Genomic DNA, 25268 nt, shown 5'->3' on the forward strand with positions numbered 1-25268 from the left:
CCTCCGGACTAGGCCCATTCATTCAGGCCTAAACCGGAGCGGAAAGCCATGACGGAATGTGTTCACACGGAACCGCTCGTGAACTAGCCCTAAAGGCAGCGCTCCAGGGCTTGGCAAAACAAGTGGTTCTTTATTACAGTGCAACACTTTGGTTCATGTCTGAACCTTTCTCAAGTAATAGATCAAGTGACACAAACTGCTTTTTATAGGCTGTATGAATTAGGCAAATTCATAAATCTAGAAATTTATCACAAAATTCATCATAGAAGGGGCCACACGGTGGCTCAGTGGAGTCCTGGTGTTCAAATCCCGCCAAGGGCAAAAAAAAACATCTGCAAGGAGTTTGTATATTCTCCCCGTGATTGCATGGATTTCCATCCCATGTTCCAAAGACATACTGATAGAGAAAAATGTTCATTGTGAGCTCTATGTGGGGCTCACAATTTACATTAAAAAAAAAAAATCATCATAGAAATACAAAAGTGCTTAAATTGTAGGTTATAGACATGTATGTTCGTGCATTAAGCCAGCGGGTTAAAGTGCCTATATGTGCAAATTTATAGTTTCACTATGATCTCCTGGGTATAAGCAGTACATGAATAAAAACACATCAAAATAGGCAGAACATATAGAAATTGTGTTTCTGCCAAGGCAATGGTTGGAGGCGAAGTTGGAAAAAAGTTACTGCCTGGCATCAAAATAAAATGCAATTTTTTTAAAATTAAATTGTAGGAGTATTAACATTATATAATTAGTTTCTTACATATTTACCTTGGAGGATCCTTACTGCTTCTGGAGGGCCATGGGTGACAGCACTTTATGAAGGCATCTGAATCAGACTCGGGTTTTGGAACAATTGGGGTCAGTGGTTTGGCCTACCAAATCCTCAGCCCGGTTGCTTAGCACCAGTTTTATTTTTACATTACATAAGGCTTTTTTATTCACCTTTGTGTTCTATAAACGCGCTGTCTCCAAATGGCACACGACACAATACACACTGATACAGTGCCTGTTCGTATTGCTATATTCTGTGACCCTGGAGCCGCTTGAACATGGGCCCAAAATCCACTAGAAAGCGAATCCTTTCATTGCAGCGCGTTCGTTCCATTTGTAAAGTGCTGTAGCCGTGACTCCGCAGTCAGATAATATTTGTTCTCTGGCAGCTGTTCAGAAAAACATCTTTACATCTCTAATAATAAGGGCTGCGACTTACCATTATACTGTAATGTATTAATGCAGGATTGAAAAGCGTCTATAGCGTAAAAAATGGGAAGCCATGACATAAGGATGCATGTTACCCTCTTAACATTTTAATGGCCATGCCACGTTTCCTTTGTTGCATGCATACTGCTACATATATGGGGGGGGGGGGGTTGCTAGAATTTTCCTCTTTCTCCTGATGGATAATCTGCCTTTTATCTGCACACAGGGGAATATCCGAGCCGTGGAGGAACTTCTGATAGGAGGAGCCAATCCCAACGTGAAGGACAACGCCGGATGGACACCTTTGGTAACAATTCTGTTGTATTAACATGGGTCATATTATTTAGGGCGGGTTCACACCTGTGCATGGTCTCCGCTTTCGGGTTTCCGTCTTCTGCCCGAGAAACTGGACAGGAGACGGAAACCGTCAGTTTTCAAACCCATGAATGAGTTTACAAAGTGACTGCCCGTGAGCGTCTTCTGGTCTCCGCAGTGAAACAATTTTTTTTACCGGACACAAAGTCGGACATGCAGGACTTTGTGTCCGGTTAAAAAATAAAAATGGTTTTGCCGCAGAGACCAGAAGACGCTCACGGGCGGACAATGACTGCCGGGTTTGCGTCTCCTGTCGGCAGAAGACAGAAACGCACGAAGCAGAGACCGGGCGCAGGTGTGAACCCGCCCTCAGGAACCAAGTTATGTATCTCTGGGTGCATGCACAGAAACCTCCCCAGTGTCTACATAAACTCTGACTCTGGGTAAGTAGGACTGGGTTATTATGGCCAAAAAGAAAATCACAATTAATTGACATTTGACCTCGATTATGACAGCATGGTATGGATACAAAATAACTGAAATAATTAATATCAATTAATTGAGCAGACTGTCAATTAATTTTTCCCCCCTACCACTAAATCTATCCACTAAACATCCCTCTGATGTACAGGTCAGAGGAGTCTTCCATCCACCACAAACATGGCTACACTGGCCACTAGGATAGTTTACTGTGTTTCTTAAAGGGATCCTATCATTGAATACCTTTTTTCTAACTAACACTTAGGAATAGCCTTAAGAAAGGCTATTCTTCTCCTACCTTTAGATGTCTTCTCTGCGCCGCCGTTCGGTAGAAATCCGGGTTTTCTTTGGTATGCAAATGCGTTCTCTCGCAGCACTGGAGGGCGGTCTCCTGCGCTCACACAGCACTAGGGGCGTCCCCAATGCTGCAAGAGAACTCTCCAGCGACGCCTCCATCTTCTTCAGGAACGTCCTCTTCACGTGACTTCTTCCGTCCTGGGTTTCAGTCTTCTAGGCCTCGGGCAGAGCCAACTGTGCATGCCCGGGCCACAAGAAAATGGGCACTTACGCCTGCTTATTGAGAGAACTCATTTGGATACAGAAGAAAACCCCGATTTCTACCATACGGCGGCGCGAAGAAGACATCTAAAGGTAGGAGAAGAATATCCTTTCTTAAGGCTATTCCTATGTGTTTGTCAGGATAAAAGGGTATCCAGTGATAGAATCCCTTTAATGACTGACTATCCACAGGATGTGCCGCAATTGTCTTGGCTTCTGAATACGTCTATAGTTGTATTTAGTTCTGGGGCACTGATTCATTTCAGCTATAGATCTCTATTGTCTGCATGGTTACAGCAGAACCAAGCCGCCAGTAGTGACATATGTAGCTGGAATTAACCTGTAGTTAATGCACCAGCGGCCCCAGAACTGAATGCCGCTATAGTCTTTGCTGCAGCCTTATAGGAGGGATTCGTGCCTTTATTGGTCCTAATAATAGTCAGCCCAGCACAGACATGAACCAAACCAACTACAGTCCTGTTAGAATAACCACAAATAATTTTTGCAAATTTTTTTAGTTATTTATTTTTTTACAAATCCATTTAGCATGAAGCTTGTAACCACGGGCACACGAGTGTGGTAGAAGTGCTGCTTCGGCACCAGGCCTTAGTGAATACTACAGGATACCACAACGACACGCCGCTCCACGACGCTGCAAAAAACGGCCACCTCGCCATCGTCCGCCTTCTTCTCCAGCACGGAGCCTCACAAGACGCCGTGTAAGTATAGTCAATCCTTCCAGTGCAGGTTAGTAGGGCTGTGGCTGTAGTAAGACGGATGGATCGAGTGTGCACAGCGTGTAAGTAAAGGCGCACGCTTCCCGCATAATTACACTTCATTCTCTGCAATTATATCAGAAAACCTGTTGTAAAAACTGTCAGAGCCGTGAAAGCCTGGATAATTGTTCCCTTCTCTTACTGTACAGCCCAACAAAAATTGATTTAATCATTAGTTTCTTACCATAATTGTCTCTTGAAAAGAAGCGTCGTCTCTGCGGCACAATGATGGAAATCCAAAATACTCAAGCGGCTTACCTAAGAAAGAGGTTATTGTTCCTTGAAGTCTTGTGTCTTTACGGCACATATTATTTTATGTCTTTTATTTTCATGGATGTAATACAAACATAAAAATTGTCAGAAGCAATATTCACCCGGCAGCAATAAAAGTAGTGATCACATTGCCGTGTGGACGCCGTGTTATCACCATCGTCCTTATCAAGAGTATGATTGATTTGGATGTTTAGGTGTGTGGGGGGGGGGGGGGAGGGCATGATCCTCGTCCTCTTCCCTTCTCCTAAGCAGGCTCACATTGTGTCATGTCCTAGCCATTGTCACCCGGTGCGCCCTGCACAATGCTGCTTTGGTATGCAGCCGGTGTACAGACACTTGGCTGCTGCAGACTCCACTGCAGTGTGACTGTGTCAGGCAATAGTGAGCAGGGCTATACGCTTGGCTGTGTCTTATTGCTTGTGCTTTTCTTGCTTTGTTTTCTTGTTTCAGGGGGGAAAAAATGAGTTTTAAGTATTATTTGTTGTGGCTTTCATTCTAGTATTGGGAGGACGGTACAGAAATGAAGCGATTGTGTATGTCAGTGAAGCATCGTCCGTGAGCATCTGGGACTTTGTAGTATTTTTTTTGGTATGAGGATAAGATGTTGCAGGATGAATTCAATGCAAGAGCCACAGTTTATTGCATGTGGCTTTGTAATAATGGATTAATCCTTGTTGTAAGTCAGCGACTAACTAGGGCCGAGTGGGCATCAAACACCATCACTCTACTTTATATACTCCAGCTGTCAGACCGTTCTAATAATCACATTATCATACAGATCCATTTCTCTTTTCATTCTGTCTGAGCATTCACTTGTAGAGCCATAAAGTGAGGCATCCGAGACAAAGCGAGGACTGAACAAAGTGCAAAAAGCAGAGTAAATCCTGCAAAACACCGATGATTTTTAAGGATTCGCTTGTAACTACAAGCACCTACTTGTCACATAATACACATCATTCAGTCCTGCTCCGTTATCAGGAAATTCAGTGAGGATTTCACTTCTATCAGTAACACTACAGAAAATACGTCGCTATAGTCGCTTTAACTGTGCACTCGAGATATAACACATTCATAGGATCAGTCGTGCTACTGTTTAGCCCGTGTTCACATCTGCATTGAAGGCTCCATCTGGAGCTTCTGTTGCAGATTCCATCACATTTGGTGGAAAAAATAAATAGCGAAACACTCCAGGCTGTTTTTTTTCCTACAAAACAATATAAGCTTTGGCAAAAATCTTATAAGTCGATGATGTGATGCAAAGAGAGCCTTGTGTTGTCTCCATTATCAATCATTTTCATAATGGGGAGAAGCTGAAGAGTTATCCGATCTCTGCCGCTGTCCTGACCTTTAACTGTATTTGGATAAATTGTCACAGAACATAATTAAAGGGGTTTAATGGGACTGTAATATTGATGGCCCAACATTAGGATATACCATCAATATCAGGTTAATGTGGCTCTGACTCGGGGGACCCCTGTTGTTTATGTGTCGGAGGGATCTGCAGTTTGTTATCGAGCTCTATGGCCGCCCCATGGCAGGCACAGTGCTGTACGTTACTCAGGTACTGGGCGATACTGCGGCTTATCATGGCAGGGCTATATGTAGAGGAAAAAATGTGTGTATAGAGCAGGTGATTCTACAGATCCAGATTTCCACCATCTTGCTATTGTTGAGCCACCCTAAGGATAGGGCAATAGTATTACATTCCTGAAAAAACCCTATGATGACCAATGCTTTTTTTTTTTCTAGCTGTTGTTAAAGGGGCTCCATCATTGGGAAAAGTCATTTTTAGCTAAGCACAGCCTTGCATAGGCTTTAGAAAGGCTATCCCATACATACCTTTTGTATGTAAATTGCCTCAGTAGTTTTTGAATAAGATCGTTTTTCTTCATATGCTAATTACCGTATATACTCGAGTATAAGCCGACTCGAATATAAGCCGAGGCCCCTAATTTTACCACAAAAACCTGGGAAACCTTATTGATTTGAGTATAAGCCGGGGGGGAGGGGGGGAATGCAGCAGCTACTGGAAAATTTCAAAAATGAAAATGGGCGGAGTTTTTGGGTGCAGTAGTTGCTGGGGAAAGGGAGGGGGTGTTTTGGTTGTCTGTCTGCCCCTTCCCTGAGCTTGAGAACTGTTTTTTCTTCCCCCTCTTGGAATTCAGTCTGGCTGAATATAGGGGATCTGCAGAGCTCCTATTAACCCCTTCCTGACGGAACAGTAGCACTGCAGATCCCCTATATTCAGTAGACCGGGCACTGTCAGACACAGGGATACCTAATGTGTTTGTTTTTCACAATTTTTTGGGAGATTCTATACATTACTAATGTGGTTGGTCATAGACACCCCCCCTCCCCAAAAAAAAAGAAAAAAAAAAGGCTCATTCAAAAACTACTGAGGCAATTTACATACAAAAGGTAGGTGTGGAATAGCCTTTCTAAAGCCTATGCAAGGATGTGCTCAGCTAAAAATGACTTTTCCCAATGATAGAGCCCCTTTAAATATGTCATGTCTTGTGACTTATCAGCTGAAACGTTGCGGTATGAGGCTATAAGCTAACCTCACCTTTTCACCTGACCTTTTGGAGTGCTGCCTGGTTTTTGGACTATGCCTTTACCCTGAGGCTTGGCACCCACCTTCTTACTGGTACGTTCTATATTTTAGATGCTAGATAGATAGATCTAGATATATAATCATACATGGAAGGAGCGCCAATGGTTTAAATACATGTATCACCTGCCTCTTCTTACTATGGATATGTGTAGGTGTGGAGTGTGGGTATGGGGTGCACTAGATGATGGTCCACCCTCTTTTTCCGGTGATTTCGAGTCCAGGTTCACCCTTTTTCTCCTCATATACCTAACATTCCTTCTTGGGGTAATACAGCCCCAAGACCATTTAACTGGCTTTTTCCCGGGTGCCGTCACAAATAAAGTCAACTCATCCATAAATTAGGTGGACCCCCCGCTTGTAAAACCAAATGGAGATGTTCACTAAAATTCAGACCAACAAGTTCAATAGGAGCTTAAACCTGGCAGTCCATATTGGATTGTTCTAGAGCAGGTCATTTCACAGATCTGGATTTCCACCAGTCCAATATGGTTGAGCCATCCTGAAGATTGGTCAATATTATTAAATTCCTGAAAAAAACCTGTAATGCAATTTTTTTTTTTTTAGCTGTTCACACTCTTAAAGCCAACGAGGTATATGAACGACATGACAGAATCTTTAAGTAGAGGTGGCCTTTAAATTTCTCCATCGCGCCTTTCTATAAAACCCTGCCGTAAATACAATGCTATGCGGAAAGACTCGATTTTCACTACTTATCCAATAAAAAAAGATTTCCACTCAGTAGGACAGCAAGGTCAGGATAAAAAGAAGGTTGTTGTTGCCTGTGGCCAAACACCTGAAATCGTAGGATTGGCAAAGCTGCAATGGTACATTGGGTTAACCTAGATTTTGGACCTTTGGGTGTGAGACTGATGAGATTTTGCACTGAAACAGCCAAACAAGCCGGTGGTGATCCAGCAGCTGTCAGTCTAATCTGAGGGTAACATAGTAATCCAGGAGCTGTCAGTCTAATCTAAGGGTTAATGTAGTAATCCAGGAGCTGTTATCTAATCTGTAGTAATTTAGGAGCTGTCAATCTAATCTGATGGTTAGTGTAGTAATCCAGGAGCTGTTATCTAATCTGAGGGTAACATAGTAATCCAGGAGCTGTTATCTATCTGTGAGTAGTATAGTAATCCAGGAGCTGTCAATCTAATCTAAGGTTTCATTTGTAATCCAGGAGCTGTGAGTCTAATCTGATGGTTAATGTAGTAATCCAGAAGCTGTCAATCTAATCTGATGGTTAATATAGTAAACCAGGAGCTGTCAATCTAATCCAGTGATGGCGAACCTATGGCACATGTACCAAAGAGAGCACGCAGAGCCCTCTATGCTGGCACACGTGCGGTCGCTCGGATCGCTCACTAACGGGGAATCCGGTACAAGATTGATCCCCATTGATGAGCGATCACTGCCTTCAGTTGTTTGTGCAAATGCACGTACAGATCAAAGCAGTCAGTGTAGGCCGCAAATCGCGTGATCGTGCCCTACACTGACTGCAGAGATTCACCTCTGCTCTGACGCATGCGCCATGACGTAAGTCATCAGCACCCACAGTCAAAAGGAGGTGGACGCCGGCAGCTCTTCATGGGTAAGTATAAGAGTGTGTGTCAGTCATACTGAAGAGTATACAATACTAGGGAGATGTGTACTGAGGAGCATATAATACTGTATGTGTGTGTGGAGGGGTACTGAGGGGTATATAATACTGTATGTGTGTCGGGGGGGTACTGAGGAGCATATAATACTGTGTGGGGGCCTACTGTGGAGCATATAATACTGTCTGGGGTCCCCTCACTATTTATATCACACAATATCTGTTTTATAGCAGACATGATATTAGTACAGGCTGTAATAACATTGCACGGTCACTATAGAACAGATCCTGTGCGATGTAAATAGTGAACATTAATTGTTCAAAGTACCAAACGCCGAGACCTTTACATGTCAGTACAATGTTGTTTGTATTATTGAAAGCTCTGTAAAGCCCCATTCACATGACTGTAATTGGGGAGTCCGGAACTGTCCACAATTGTGGATCCGCACCGTATTAAGTTTAAATTGCCGCGTTGGCACTTTGTGATAATTTAGTGGGATTTGGGTTGCAGTTTGGGCACTCGGTCTCTAAAACATTCGCCATCACTGATCTAATCTGAGGGTTAATATAGTAATCCTGGAGCTGTTATCTAATCTGAGGGTAACCTAGTAATCCAGGAGCTGTTACCTAATCTGAGGGTTAATATAGTCATCCAGGAGCTGTTATCTAATCGGAGGGTAACCTAGTAATCCAGGAGATGAGGGTAACCTAGTCATCCAGGAGCTGTTATCTAATCTGAGCGTAACCTAGTAACCCAGGAGCTATTATCTAATCTGAGGGTAATCCAGGAGCTGTTACCTAATCTGAGGCTAACCTAGTAATCCAGGAGCTGTTATCTAATCTGAGGCTAACCTAGTAATCCAGGAGATGAGGGTAACCTAGTCATCCAGGAACTGTTATCTAATCTGAGCGTAACCTAGTAATCCAGGAGCTGTTACCTAATCTGAGGCTAACCTAGTAATCCAGGAGATGAGGGTAACCTAGTCATCCAGGAACTGTTATCTAATCTGAGCGTAACCTAGTAATCCAGGAGCTGTTATCTAATCTGAGGGTAACCTAGTAATCCAGGAGCTGTTACCTAATCTGAGGCTAACCTAGTAATCCAGGAGATGAGGGTAACCTAGTAATCCAGGAGCTGTTATCTAATCTGAGGGTAACCTAGTAATCCAGGAGCTGTTATCTAATCTGAGGGTAACCTAGTAATCCAGGAGCTGTTACCTAATATATGGGTTAGCATAGTTAATAATATTAGCTGTGACACAAACAAATGCATAGAAAGCACAATGTTTCCATCTAGATCAAACCCCTCAGAAGCCTAAAGTATGAAGGGCTTACAATTCTGCATCAGAAAGGCTCCTCTTTCCGTAAATCTGACGGCATCAAATCTGTTCTGCAGCAGCTTTCAATTAAGCGCGTAATAGGATTCTGTAATATTAGTGTCCTGAAATTGCTTGGCTTCCTAATGGAAAGGTATGTGTAGATACGTTTGTGTGTAGATCTTCACCTAAGAGACAAGGAGGTGTCCTCCTCAGGAGCCGAGGCCGACATCTCTAAGATTCCACAGTTCCGCTGCTTTCCCCTCCATTCAAAGCATTCCCCCTGTGTAGGCAAGATAGCAAACTGCAAATGGAAAATGTGATCTGGACCATTGGACCTATTAATTGCCCCGCTGGTCTAGTTAATTTTTTCCCTTAAGTTAATCTTCTGCACAGAACTAATTTATATTTTTATAGCAGCTTTTCTTCATGTACAGTCTCCAATCCCTGCGCCTCCCCCTGGCCTGGGCACAGCCAGCCAAGTCATTGACAAATTAGATCTGCACATTTTGCAATTTCACAGTTGTTCATAAACACTTGAGCTGAAATGGACTGTCCTGCCTGCTTTTCATGCACAGCAGGACCAGTATTAGCGAAAGCTCTTTCCATTCTCCACTTCTGGTGGGTGTGCGCCCGGATTTACTGATTCCAGACAAATTGGAGCTTTGCATTAAGTACTTCTTGTTTAAGGGTCTGTGATTCAGTTCTTTATCCGTCACATTTTCTCTGAAATGGAGAAGAAAGGTTTGTTTTATGTCTATATCATTTATGACGGAGTTAAACGGGCAGAGGGAGGTCTACTACAGTGTTCTGCGCGTACAGTATAATTTACCAAGGCTTGGCATGCTGCTGTCTAGTCGACATGGCTGACAAGTGGTCTGGTGGAGTTATCACACACAGGTAAAGGATTATTTGGTGACGAACATTAGGAATTTGCAAGACTGGAAGGTAGAGACAATGGGAGCTGAAATGAGGGCCTAGATAGATAGATAGATAGATACTGTAGAAAGATACGATAGATAGATAGATAGATAGATAGATAGATAGATAGATAGATAGATAGATAGATAGATAGATACTGTAGAAAGATACTATAGAAAGATACTATAGATAGATAGATAGATACTATAGATAGATAGATACGATAGATAGATAGATAGATACTGTAGAAAGATACGATAGATAGATAGATAGATAGATAGATAGATAGATAGATAGATAGATACTGTAGATAGATAGATAGATAGATAGATAGATAGATACTGTAGATAGATACGATAGATAGATAGATAGATAGATAGATAGATAGATAGATACGGTAGATAGATACTGTAGATAGATACTGTAGATAGATAGATAGATAGATAGATAGATAGATACTGTAGATAGGAGATAGATACTGTAGATAGATAGGAGATAGATAGATACTGTAGATAGATAGATCCTCCCATGTAAATGCAGCTGTATATAAGGAGATGTAGGCCGGGACTGCACAGTCTGCAATGTTTTACAATGCGTTAGCCTAGTTTGGAAATTTCTATGTCTTAGTCTGGGTTCACAACTGCGTCTGGTATCCGCCCGCTTGCAAACCGCTTTAAGACGAAAACAGTTTGATACAGAAAGTATTCCAAACCGTTACAATGTGGATACCCGAATCCATTTTTTTTTTTAGACGGACTAGTCACGCTGGGTTCACACCAGCGTTCGGGTCTCCGTATCAGGTAAACCTGTCAGACCAAGTCCGGCTGTGAGTGCCAGTGAGCGTTTTATGCTCTCCGCGGCGAAACAGTTTTTTTTAAAAACCGGACACAAAGTCCTACGTGTCTGACTCTGTCCGGTTAAAAAAAAAAAAAACGGTTTCGCCGCTGAGAGCATAAAACACTCACCGGCACTCACGGCCGGACACTTTTTAAACCCATCCAAGTGAATGGTTTTGAAACATGCCTGCAGGTTTCCGTCTCCTGTCCAGTTTCGTGCAGGAAATGGAAACCTGCATAACGGAGACCCGGGCGCAGATGTGAACGAGCCCTGAATGGGGTTCAGTTAAAAAAAAAGCTGACAGTTTGTGTCCATTTCTGACCGTTTTTTTTTCTTCCCCCTTCAACATTCTGAGCATGTGCAGAGAGAAAAATGGATTGCAAAACAGATACAAGCTGATTTCTATCCTTTTGTAATCCATTTTCCATAGACCTCAGTGATAAAAACGGATTGCTTGCTGTGTATCTGGAATCCTTATGTTTAGTACAAAGTCCTGCAAGTTCTACTTTTCTCTCCGCACAAAAAAGTGGAAACCAGACGGAAACGCCACAAACTGATACATGTGGATTACTTTTACAACTCCTTGAAATCAATGGGTTTTAATCCGGACTAAGATTTCAAATACTGATTTCAAATGGATTTGCCGAACGCAGATGTGAACCGGGCCTCACCAGCTTCTGACAATGTACGTTCCATTCAGATCAATGCGACTGTACTGTACATGGTGCGGTGTAAGTCATTGATAATATTACAGGTTATTTTAGGTCAGATCAGCGATCAGTAATGGAAGCTTCGCTCTTTGACGTATAAAACGCTCTATACTTTCCAGAGTCATGTATGTATGTGTATGAGTATACATCAATTATCCATAATATAAAAATGTCAATAACCGGAATTCTTACGACACTGGCCCATGTCAAGGGGTTTCGATTATATTAGGCAAAAAGTCACCAGTCACTGCTTAAAACTAATATTCAGACGTAAGGATTTTTTTTTTCTTTATATGTAGATTGTGAGCCCCATATAGGGATCACGATGTACATTCTTTCCTATCAGTTTGACGTTGTAGAATGGGAGGAAATCCACAAAAACACAGGGAGAACATTCAAACTCCTTGCAGATGTTGTTCCTTGCGGGACTTGAACCCAGGACTCCAGCGCTGCAAGGCGGCACTGCTAACCACTGAGCCACTGTGTTGCCCCCTGGATGTAAGGATTTGAGCAATTTTGATAAAGACCAAATTGTAATGGCAAGATGACTGGGTGAGAGCATCTCCAAAGTGGTAGGACTTGTGGGAATGTTCCCAGGATGGAATAGATCAAGGGGTTTTCTGGCCCTAAATGCAAATTCATACTGATGTCCTATCCAAAAGATAGGTGGGTTTGCGACACCCAGCTGTTCCGGCAGCCTCCTGACATTAGAAGCCCCTATGCACGTGAAATATTATGAAAATCCACTAATCCATCTACTAATTATCTTCCATTACAAAAGCAAATCATCAGCCATGTTGTTTATATTCGTGTCAATGCGAATGGACACAGAATCAGTCTGTCTCCGTTCTCTGCGACAATTTAATGTCCGTTGCTGTCGTCCTATGACACAAGACAGCAACGTACATTAACAACAGAAGTGTGAGTGGTGAGTGAACCCAGCCTTGATGAAGGAGATCTACACAATATTAGGCAGTTGGATGTAATGTTGTGGCGGATCCATTTTTATATAGTATACAGTATATACACCTAGCCTATAGTCCAACAAACTTGCACCAAAAATGTATTTCTATAGAATATGTCATTAGGTTGAGAGACATTTGCCATTGCGGCTAGATTGTACCTGAGAAAGTAGCCGGCTTTATAAAGGGCCAAATACCTGCCCCTTTGATGCATGCCAGAACAGAGCGGCGTGACAGTATTTAATGGGCTGGAACTCCCAGGATGCCGTGCTGAGGCTGAACCAATTATCCGTTAATCTGGAGCATTTGTAATGTGCCAGCTACCAGCGCATTATTAATGCAAGAGAACCGGGGACTTCTATTAGTGCAAAATTACTCAGGGCTTCCCAGAAAAGAGCTGATCCCAAAGTTCTGCTCCACCAAGGCCGGCTATAACCCTTTCTTTGCTGCTGGTTTATGTATACTTGGTGAAGGTGCACCTTATGTTATAGAATAGACATTAAAGGGATCCTATCGTTAAAATGCAATTTTTTTCTGACTAACACGTAGGAGTAGCCTTAAGAAAGGCCATTCTTCTCTTACCTTTAGATGTCTTCTCCGTGCCGCCGTTTAGTAGAAATCCAAATTTTCTTTGGTATGCAAATGAGTTCTCTCGCAGCACTGGGGGCGGTCCTCAGCGCTCAAACACAACTGGAGGTGTCCCCAATGCTCCAAGAGAAATCTCCAGCGATGCCCCCGTCTTCTTCTGGAACGGCCTCTACACGGACTGGGGTCAAACTTCTATGCATGTGCAAGCTGGCTGTGCCGTCGGGCCTCGGGCAGAGCCAACTGCACATATGGGCAGCCATTTTTTTGCACGCTCCTGTAGTTCAGTGGAGTAGACGTGTCTCTGGAGAGTTTTTTCACAGTATTGGGGACGCCCCAGTGCTGCATACCGAAGAAAACCCAGATTTCTACCGAATGGTGGCGCGGAGAAGACATCTAAAGGTAGGAGAAGAATAGCCTTTCTTAAGGCTATTCCTACGTGTTAGAAAAAAAATTGCATTTTAATGATAGGTTCCCTTTAAGTCTATGTATGAAGGAAAAAATAAGAAAAAGCTGATGGCCATTGATCTGATATTGGATATGGATTCAGGGAACTCTTTCAAATATCCCCTATGAATATGAGGGTGTCTGGATGTAGGACTGGATTGTGATGGAGACTTTTGGGAGAACATTGAGAATTTATTTTGGGGGTTTTGTGCCGTGAAGCTTCGGACTTGTGGGTGGTGTAGAGGAGGCCCTCTATGGCCGATGGTTCGTACTGTATCACCAGCAAACCCGAGACGCCGGTGTGAGAGGAGAGAGACGTCGGCTTCTGTGTTTTCTTCGCCTTGTTTGATTCAGCAGCTTGTCCGCCCGCGGTCCATCTGTCTTGCCTGCAATTCCAAGGCTTATGTTTTTGTGTATGTGTTGAGAGTCCAATCTACAGAGAAACAAGATACGGGAAATAAAACTTGATTCTCGCTAATGTACCTAGTTAAGAATCCAGTCACATATTGTATTTACTTAAAACCCATCTGTGCTTGTTTTACCAGTAATATATTCGGTCTGCGGCCTGTAGACTATGCAGAAACGCAGGAGATGAAGTCGGCTTTGCTGCAAACCCAGACAAAAAGGGAGCTGCACAGTCCGGGACCTACAGTAAGTGGCCGTCTCATCCTACAACGCTATTACCATAGACTGCAGGTTACATGAGGTTACTAATGCATTGCAAGTCTTTACACAGTTACAATATATTTTAATGGAAAATCCTTGCAAGGTTTCTGCTTAACTAAAAATATGCCTTCACTTAAAGGGGTTCTCAGGACTTATATATTCACCATCTATTTTTTCGGATAAAAGTCACACGGTGGCTCAGTGGTTAGCACTGCAGCCTTGCAGCGCTAGAGTCCTGGGTCCGAACCCCGCCAGAGACATCTGTAAGGAGTTTGTATGTTCTCCCCGTGTTTGCGTGGATTTCCTCCCATTCTACAAAAAAAGACATACTGATAGGAAATAAATGGACTTTGCGATCCCTATATGGGGCTCACAATCTAAAAAGATTTGCCACAGACAAACCGTGGATTTTTGAGGTCATCTGCAGCAGGTAATATGCCGCTCCGATTTCTGGATTGGCCTGCCTGTGGAGAAAACCCTATTGTAATTCAGCTGAGCTAATATACTACTTTTAGCTTGAAATTTATGACAATTATGAATATGATTTGGATTATAAAATCTGCAATGCCTTCATTATTCCCCACAGTTATCTTCCTGAGCATATTAATGGGTATTACATACAGTCTTATCTGGTGGAATGTCAGCCGAGTCTCTCTATTTTAAGTGTAGAATTTGCAAGTGCTGTAAATACAAAATTCTTATGTGAACATGGCCTTAAAGGGGCTCTATCAGCAAAATTTTGCTGTATGAGCCCTACATATGTGTGAATAGCCTTTAAAAAGACTATTGAGTCACCGCTAATCTTATTTTAAACCCCCATCCCGTTTTCAAATAAAACTATAAAAACATATATGTAAATCATACCTTTGCATGCACAGGGGGCGGTCGTGCACAATCCGATGTCATCTTCAGTCCCGCCTTCCTCTTCTTTCTTCTTCCAGCAACGTCCTCCTGTCCTGGCTCTTCTCCGCCTTCATCATCTTTTCTTCCGGCGGGTTGTGTTCAAATCCCGTGCGTGCGCAGTAGTGCTCCCTCCGGAGCGCTACTGCGCACGCGCCGACGACATTTTTGTTGTAGTTCTAAGTATCCCTTAGAACTACGTGAGCATGCACAGAACGCTCGTGAAATTCTTCACTCTGGAAGAAAAGAAGATGAAGGCGGAGAAGAGCCAGGACAGGAGGACGTTGCTGAAAGAAGAGGAAGGCGGGACTGAAGATGACGTCAGATCGTGCACGACCGCCCCCTGTGCATGCAAAGGTATGATTTACATATATGTTTTTATAGTTTTATTTTAAAACGGAAGCAGGGTTTAAAATAAGATTAGTGGTGGCTGAATAGCCTTTTTAAAGGCTATTCAGGCATATGTGGGGCTTATACAGTATAATTTTGCTGATAGAGCCCCTTTAAAGTCAAAGGTTCCTCCAGAGTTCTTGTTACTCAAGTACATATTTTATTATTGTATTTTGATTATTTTTTATTATATTATTATTTATTATATTATATTTTATTACATAGATAGATACTGTAGATAGATAGATAGAAAATATTTTTATGGACGGTCTTTTATATACCTAAAATGGCCAAAACAAAAGTACTGGTAATTGGTAATAGTCAGATAACCATCTCTGACACCTCCTTCTCCGACTCCTTCATAAGTGACAGCCATTGTCAGACAGCAGCATTATAGCTTCACTATTTCGGTAAGAAAACTGATAAAGTAACTATGTAACAAACTGCGCATCTAATTAACTATGCAATATCATCCAGTGTATAATATTTTTCTAAATAATTAATCATTTTATTTTGCAGCTGGTAATTTATTTATTTTTTCAATTCCAACCAAAACTAGTCCCACGCTGACTTCGACTTCACAGCCCTGTCGGTTACATAGGGCACAGTCTAAGGCCCCTTGCAGACGAATAGCACACTGACCCATTCATTTCTATGGGCCCGTACACACGACCGTGATTTTCACGGTCCTGTTTGCGGGGTGACAGTCCTGGCCGCATCTGATAGGATTCCTGTCTTATGTTGTGGCCTGTGCTTCTGTGGCTCCTATTCATTTCATCAAAGAAGCACGGGCAGCACTCGGGTGACATCCCCATGTCCCACCAGCGCTTTTAATTCAAGGACGGGCCGGTTGCAGCACAGTCGTCTGCAACCGGCCTAACATTGTGATAAGACTTAGTAATTCAGTATGAGAACATCCATGCTTATCTGTTATTTTGGATATATAGATATCGTACCAAAAAACTAATTTATCAATATGGATTTTCATGTTCTTTTCTTTTCAGCAAAACCAAGTCAAGCACAGAGATGGGTCTCTTGTCATCATAGCAAGTGGCTTGTCTACGTCTCAGAGAAGTGATCTCAACAAGCTTGTGTCCTTATTGAAAGCAGAAATGTCTTCCAACTTCAGCAGCTCAGGTAGGTATCTACACAAGGTCTGAGACCCTGCACGTATTCTGCTGACTAAGATCAGTCATCAGTTACATTTGGAGTACCTGTCACTTTTCGTACTGAATAGTTCGTGTGATATTAGAGAATATGTAACACAAGGCCAGCGCTGATATCTTAAAAAAAAACAAAAATTGTTCCAGTTTGTGCGCAACATTGGGTCTTACAGTGGCTTGCAAAAGTTTTCATACTCCTTTTAAACTTTTTCACATTTTGTCACCTTACAACCACACACTTAAATGTATTTTATTGAGATTTTAAGTGATAACAAACGCAAAGCAGCACAAAATTGTGGAAGGGAAATGATACGTGGTTTTCAAAATTGGAATCAAATAAAAATCTGAAAAGGTTGATGTGCAAAAGTCTTCAGCCTCCCTATATCAATACTGCGATTACAGCTGCAAGTCTTTTGAGGTCTGTCTCTACCAGCTTTGCACATCTACAGACTGAGACCATGGGCCTCTTGGGTGTTTCTTTGACCAGCACTCTCCTTGCTCAGTCTGTCAGTTTGCAGTTGTAGAATACTTTTTCCATTTTTGGATGATGGATTGAACAGTGTTCATTGGGATGCTCAAAGCTTGGGATATGGTTTTATAACCTAACCCTCGTTAAACTTCTCCACAACTTTATCTCTGAGCTGCCTGGTGAGTTCCTCGGTCTACATGATGCTGTTTGTTCACTAGTGTTCTCAAAGAAACCATTGAGGCCTTCACAGAACAGGAGTATTTATACTGAGACCACATTACACACAGCCGGACTCTATTAACTCATTAAGTGACTTCTAAAAATAATAGTTTGCATTGGATTTTATTTAGGGGTAACAGAGTACAGGGGGGCTGAATACTTTTGTACATCACACTTTTTTCAGATTTTAATTTGATTAAAACTTTTGAAAACCATTTATCATTTTCATTCTACTTCACGCTACTTTGTGTTGGTTATCACTTAAAGTCTCAATAAAATGCATCTAAGTTTGCGTTTGTAAGGTGACAAAGTGTGAAAAAGTTCATGGGGCGTGAATACTTTTGCAAACCACTAAAAAGCGCTAAAAAATTGTTTTATTTTCATATCATTAAAAAATGGCTCTAGGCCAAACTAAGGCTATATACCTAGATTAGGCTGCTCAGGTGGGATTGGAGATAGATTTTAATACATGTAATGTTCGCTAACTACTGTAATTTCTGGCTTGTACTACCAATTCCAGCCCTGCCTGATAGGAGGTGGAGGGACTGATGCATGGCTATCAGATAGCCACTATAGAGCACTGAATAGCCACTATAGTGTTTTCGGCTATCTTTTTAGTGTTCTTTTGTCAGGCAAGTTATTTCAGATGGCATGAACAAAAGCTGGATGATTTGTGAGTGGGATCTTCCGACCCCAGAGTATAATAAGTGAAGTGCCAGGAGAGGTGAGGAAACCTAAAACACAGTGTTACTCACCTCTCCTGCGCAACTCCCTGCAGTCTTCGGCGCTTCTTGTTCACGTTAGGGACTGCTGACTGGGACTCAACGTCACGAGGCATCTTGAGGCCCAACAAGTAGCCTCTAACCTCAGCCAGTAGTGCCGAAGACAGCAGGGAGTCGCGCAGAAGTAAGTGTTTTTTAGGTTTCCTCACCTCCCCTGTTCCTCCACGGGATACACTGTGCAACACTATTTTCTTCTAATGACATAAGTTTCAGTCTCTCATATTCACCTGAACTACCGGTATTCATTTACCCAAAAAAATTAAAAAAAATTAAAGTGACAGTAGGGCTAGGTTCATCATTCTTTACTGTCCGTTGCTCTTATCAGTTACAGGACATTACATGACACATGCAGACTGAGCCCCCTCTTTCGGCTCTCCATTTGCATTCACTTCTTTGTGAGAAAACCTGACAGAAGATGAAAAGAAACCCTGATGCTAGTTCACATTGACACTCGTCAAGCCAAATTTACTTACCAGATATTGCTTGTCTTCTTGATCTTAGTTACTCACGTCATAGTTGAAGATGAACCTACACTACGTACCATGAAATGCATGATGGGAATCTTGTCCGGTGCCTGGATCCTCCGCTCTGCATGTAAGTGTGAAATCTAATACCGCAATAAGAAAACGTGTTCTGTATTGTGTGGCATGAGGCGGAGAGTTTGTCATCCGGAGTATTCCTAGGTATGCAGCCGCACACTGTGATCCAGCAGGATGTCTATTCCATGTGTATTTCTTAGCCTCGTAGACGCTCTCGGCAGATGGCATGGAGGAGGGGGGGTTGTTTGGCACTTATGTAAACAATTTTTAAGCATTGCCTTACCTCTTCTTACCTGCAGCGTTCCTATCACTGATTTTGTGAATCTTTCCGCTTGCATCAAACAGTCATCATGACAACTGCCATGATAAACTTATTTCTATAGTCAATTTATTATCTATATAAGATATTCTAACTCCATGAAAATTGATGCGAGCTATAATAATAAATCTGCCTGTCTGAGGGCCCCCCGCTGTGACCCCATTTGTATAATGTGGTGGGCGAGACGCGTTTGGAGGCTTGTGGGACACGTTTGGCAATAGGAAGGTCTGTGCACCTCAATATCTTCCCTCTATGCCAGAAAACTGGCATTGCTTTATAAGGAGCTACCTTCCATAAGGTGGCGCTAGAGTGAGTTTCCTTTTTCCATATCACTTTTCCACGAATATCCAGTAGAGAATGCACGGTCTGACTTTGCACACCGTAAGATCTCCCTAAGGGCTCATTCACACGGGGCAAGAGGGGGCGGATTTTGACGCCGAATCCACCTCAGAATCCGCCCCCTCACAATGGAGGTCTATGTAGACCGCTAGCTTCTTTTTTTCCATGAGTGGTATGTTTCGGCTCACGGAAAAAAGAAGCGAGCTGTCCTTTCTTCAGGCGAATTCCGCAGCTGATTCAGTCCCGGTGTCCGCTTCGCAACAGCACCCTCCGGACTAGGCCTATTCATTTGGGCCTACTCCGGAGTGGGAAGTAGCGACTGTCGGAAGCCGCGGCGGGCGCATTCTGGTCCTATTCTGACACTGCTTCCCTCATCAAAATCAAGACCAAAATACGCGGTCCTGTGCCCCGTGTGAACTAGCCCTTAGGGCTAGTTCACACATGTTAGGGTGGTTGAGGAATTTGGTCAGGAAAAAATCCGCTTCAGGAATTAGGAAGCTTTTTGTGGAGCGTTTTTTGACATGAAGCGGTTTTTGGAGGTGTTTTTTGTTTCAGGTTTTTTCCTCCAGCACAGTGAATGGACCTTGAAAAAAAACACCTGGCGTTTTTTTGCCAAAAAACGCTATGGGTTTTTCCGCCTCGCATTGACTTGTATTGATTTCCTAAGGCGGAATCCGCCTGAAGAAAGGTCATGTCGCTTCTTTTTTTTTTTTTGCTAGCGGTCTACATAGACCTCTATTGTGAGGGGGCAGATTCCGCGTCAAAATCCGCGCCCTCTTGCCCCGTCTGAACGAGCCCTAAGGAGACTTAGTAACCCTTCTGACCTAAGGTATCAAAATGTGGTTTTCATACTATGCAACATACTGTTAAAATCCGTTTCATATTTTGATCTGTACCCCCTATAACCTACAATAAGGTAAGTAAATAAGCAGTCCGCATGTCATGCCCTGCCTCAACCATTCTCAAGGTCCCGCTGATCACTTTTCACTGTGTACAGGAATGTCTAATACAGGTATCTTGCTGGTCTCTGTCCGTCAATATGTTCCCCATTTGTGTATTAGGGAGGGCTATAGATTCCTGCCACCGGAGATAGTACTAGCACTAAAACAGGCTAATACTTGTCTATCCAATAACAAGTAGCTGGATGTTCACAGTGCAGTCAGCCTCTCAAATGAGCGCTCCGACTGTGGGGATCTCAATTATTTCAGGATATACTGCTAAGTTTTAATGACTTAGGAGACTCCGTACCTCCTAAATGGAGCCCAATAGAGATCCATTAACTACCCGTATATTTATGCAAAATGTTTAAAGCCTTCTTAACTCCGGCAAATTAGCCGGGCACAATGCTGTGTTTTAATCACTTGTGGGTTTTCAGCGCATAATATCTCCGTTCATGTACAAAGCCTATATTCCGTTATATCAAGTATTGGTGCGTATAGGGTTTCTCTGCATTGGTGTACAAAACAGAGTGTTTGTGTTGTAGGGTAAAATTATATATACAGTCCTATGAAAAAGTTTGTGCCCCCCTATTAATCTTAATCATTTTTAGTTCTAAATATTTTGGTGTTTGCAACAGCCATTTCAGTTTGATATATCTAATAACTGATGGACACAGTAATATTTCAGGATTGAAATGAGGTTTATTGTACTAACAGAAAATGCGCAATATGCATTAAACCAAAATTTGACCGGTGCAAAAATATGGGCACCTCAACAGAAAAGTGACATTAATATTTAGTAGATCCTCCTTTTGCAAAGATAACAGCCTCTAGTCGCTTCCTGTAGCTTTTAATCAGTTCCTGGATCCTGGATGAAGGTATTTTGGACCATTTCTTTCTACAAAACAATTCAAGTTCAGTTAAGTTTGATGGTCGCCGAACATGGACAGCCCGCTCTCAAATGATCTGAAAACAAAGATTGTTCAACATAGTTGTTCAGGGGAAGGATACAAAACGTTGTCTCAGAGATTTAACCTGTCAGTTTCCACTGTGAGGAACATAGTAAGGAAATGGAAGACCACAGGGACAGTTCTTGTTAAGCCCAGAAGTGGCAGGCCAAGAAAAATATCAGAAAGGCAGAGAAGAATGGTGAGAACAGTCAAGGACAATCCACAGACCACCTCCAAAGAGCTGCAGCATCATCTTGCTGCAGATGGTGTCACTGTGCATCGGTCAACTATACAGCGCACTTTGCACAAATAGAAGCTGTATGGGAGAGTTATGAGAAAGAAGCCGTTTCTGCACGTACGCCACAAATAGAGTTGCCTGAGGTATGAAAAAGCACATTTGGACAAGGCAGCTTCATTTTGGAAACAAAAATTGAGTTGTTTGGTTATAAAAAAAAAAGGCGTTATGCATGGCGTCCAAAAAGAAACAGCATTCCAAGAAAAACACTTGCTACCCACTGTAAAATTTGGTGGAGGTTCCATCATGCTTTGGGGCTGTGTGGCCAATGCCGGCATCGGGAATCTTGTTAAAGTTGAGGGTCGCATGGATTCCACTCAGTATCAGCAGATTCTTGAGAATAATGTTCAAGAATCAGTGACGAAGTTGAAGTTACGCCGGGGATGGATATTTCAGCAAGACAATGATCCAAAACACCGCTCCAAATCCTCAGGGATTCATGCAGAGGAACAATTACAATGTTCTGGAATGGCCATCCCAGTCCCCAGACCTGAATATCATTGAACATCTGTGGGATGATTTGAAGCGGGCTGTCCATGCTCGGCGACCATCTAACTTAACTGAACTTGAATTGTTTGTCCAAAATACCTTTATCCAGGATCCAGGAACTGATTAAAAGCTACAGGAAGCGACTAGAGGCTGTTATCTTTGCAAAAGGAGGATCTACTAAATATTAATGTCACTTTTCTGTTGAGGTGCCCATACTTTTGCACCGGTCAAATTTTGGTTTAATGCATATTGCACATTTTCTGTTAGTACAATAAACCTCATTTCAATCCTGAAATATTACTGTGTCCATCAGTTATTAGATATATCAAACTGAAATGGCTGTTGCAAACACCAAAATATTTAGAACTAAAAATGATTAAGATTAATAGGGGTGCCCAAACTTTTTCATAGGACTGTATATATATATATATATATATATATATATATATATATATACACAGAAAGGAAGACATAATGGCCATCAGGTTCACCATGTTCTGTACTTTCCCTTTACAATTCATCCTTGTAGCGCTTTTCAGTAACTCGCTATTACCTCCGTTTCATGTACAGTGGCTCTTTTGATGCTTTCAGGGGTAAAGGCTTGCCTTCAGACACGAAGACAGGAGCCAGAAGAGCTGTATGAAGTGGACGGTGGACCTCACAGAGCTCGGCTCAATAGAGAACAGCTGGTAAGTTTTTAGTATTATTCACATTTCTATAACGGCCAATGCTTACATGAGAAGGAAAATTTTGTCTTTACTGCTTATTTACCTCCTGCGTCATAGTAAGTAGGGCAAGTTCTCACTTTGCAGAGCCTTACTGAGATCTGATGGACACAGCTGCAGAATAATATGCCCATATATCTTTTAATAGCTGATGAGCGAATATCTATCGCCAAAACCTCACGATCTTCCCTCCATTTCCTTCCCCCATACACTTAGCAATGGTGTTCTAAATAAGGAGAGGTGAGAGAGACAATGCCAGGCACGTCAAAAGGAGCAGTTCTTGAAATTTAGGATCAATATATGCACCCTTATACATAAGCCAGTCAGTTGTTCCTTCCAACTGTGCTGTAGCATGTATATAGACTTTAAAGGGATCCTATCATTGCATACCCTTTTTTCCTAACACATAGGAATAGCCTTAAGAAAGACCATTCTTCTCCTACCTTTAGATGTCTTCTCCGCGCCACCGTTCAGTAGAAATCAGGATTTTCTTCGGTATGCAAATGAGTTCTCTCACAGCACTGGGGGCGGTCCGCAGCGCTCAAACAGTACTGGGGGTGTCTCGAATGCTGCGAGTGAACTCTCCAGCGCCGCCTCCCTCTTCTTCTGGAATGGCCTTTTCCTGTGTCTTCCTCCATCCTGGTTTACAATCTTCTAGGCATGCGCAGTCGGCTCTGCCATCGGGCCTCAGGCAGAGCTGACTGCGCATGCTCTACAGCCACAAGAAAATGGCCACCTACACCAGCTTACTGTGTCAGCGGCCACAAGAAAATGGCCGCTTGCTGTGTAAGGATTTTTTTTCTGTAATGTAGGGATAGGATTACCCAGAAGCCTCATCCACTTTGCAGATAATGTAAAACACAGCAGCAAAAAAACTGCGTTTTCGCTATGTGATACTTCAGCACTTTGTGCTTTGCAGGATTTGTACAAGGTGCAGGCTTAGCAAACAGCGAGGGCAAATTTATCACCTATTTTACTAGTTTTTAGTTACTTTAACACAAAAATAAATCTATATATATGTGGTTGAACACAATGTTATTCATGGCTTTTCATTAACCCTTTGGTTTGGTTTGTATTCCATAGTTGCCGAGCCTGCTGGATGGATGCCATTTTTACTTCTTTGGGTGTTTCAAAGAACACAGAAAAGAAGACCTGGTTGAACTGGTTAAAGCTGCCGGTGGCCAAATCCTAATTCGTCAACCAAAACCAGATAGTGATGTAACACAAACTATTAACACCGTAGCTTACCATGCAGACGCAGAATCTGACCAGAGGTTCTGTACACAATACATCATCTATGATAAATCTTCCAAATTCATTCCAGGGAGGGTGCGCCAAGGTAAGGTTTGGTTTGCCCCCTCAAGTTGGTTGATAGAATGTATCACCAGCTTTTATCTACTGCCAGTGCCGCCAACGTAGCATCTCCTGAGGTGGTCAAGGTGTCTAGAAGATTCAGAAAGTACATTTAAGATCGGTTGCTGTTTGTATGAATTGATATTAAAAGAAAATGTAAAAAACTTTAGATTACAATATATTAAAAAAGAAAAGGTGGCACTACTAAGACCTATTCAATGAAACTGCTGTAAAAAAGACAGAGCAGGAAAACAGGAGCATGGCATTTACCAAAAAATGTCATTATAGTGGTGGTCTACACCCCAAAAGATGCATGTAATACAGCAATAGCAAGAGATGAACGGGGGGCAGTCACCCAGGTGTCTTATCATAAAACCAGTCCTTTATTCCATATTATGGTAAAAACAAGGGAGAGAGTGACTGCACGATGTAGGCCAGGTAACGACTGTTTCGAACTGACCCCTTGTTCACATCTGCGTTTGGTAATCCGTTCGGTATGTCCGCATGGGGACCCCCTGAACGGACTACTGAACGCATTTGCAAGCGGAGTGCAGTGAAAGCACACGGACCCCATAGACTATAATAGGGTCCATGTGCTTGCCGTGAGATTCATGATTCATGCGGAGAGGAAAGTAGATTGTGAAGTATTTTCCTGTCCACATGTTCCCTGGGAGATCTCGCTGCAAGTACATGGACTCCATTATAGTCTATGGGGTCTGTGTGCTTTCACTGCACACCATTTGCAAATGTGTTTGGTATTCCGTTCGAGGGCGTCCCCATGCGGACTCCTCCTATAGAATACCAACACAGATGTGAACAAGGGTCAAGTTAGCGTTTCTTCAAGCCTTGTATGTGCTAACATTGTACTAAGGATTTATCCATACACTTTATATATGCTATTCATCCCAGGAAAGTGCTAACGCACAGATGCAATGCCTTTTACCATTGTACATGTTTGTTTTTTTTCTTGTGTTTTTTTTTTTTACTTTTTTGTCTCTGTAAATCTCTACCATTCTGTGTCTATCTATTGTCACTATCTCTTAACATACAAATAAAGTAAGTTGATTTGTGATCCCGATCTGTTATTTTACAGTCATGTGAACAGTATGGGTTGTTTGGCTTCATCGATTTGATGGGGTGT

General features: G+C 42.4%; 1 protein-coding gene across 1 annotated transcript in view; it reads left to right on the forward strand.

The window, feature by feature from the left end:
- Positions 1 to 24207, forward strand: part of BARD1 (BRCA1 associated RING domain 1) — a 45006-nt gene extending 20799 nt beyond the window's left edge. The window contains exons 5-11 of the mRNA XM_075284944.1: positions 1430 to 1510; positions 3103 to 3275; positions 14137 to 14242; positions 16552 to 16684; positions 18682 to 18774; positions 22641 to 22738; positions 23858 to 24207. Of these exons, the coding sequence (XP_075141045.1) occupies positions 1430 to 1510; positions 3103 to 3275; positions 14137 to 14242; positions 16552 to 16684; positions 18682 to 18774; positions 22641 to 22738; positions 23858 to 24193 (1020 nt within the window). The 3' untranslated portion in view covers positions 24194 to 24207. The remainder of the gene's footprint in view (positions 1 to 1429; positions 1511 to 3102; positions 3276 to 14136; positions 14243 to 16551; positions 16685 to 18681; positions 18775 to 22640; positions 22739 to 23857) is intronic.
- Positions 24208 to 25268: the final 1061 nt, after the last annotated feature.

The sequence above is a fragment of the Leptodactylus fuscus genome, chromosome 8 (genome assembly GCF_031893055.1).
Source record: "Leptodactylus fuscus isolate aLepFus1 chromosome 8, aLepFus1.hap2, whole genome shotgun sequence".
NCBI classification, from domain to species: Eukaryota; Metazoa; Chordata; class Amphibia; order Anura; family Leptodactylidae; genus Leptodactylus; species Leptodactylus fuscus.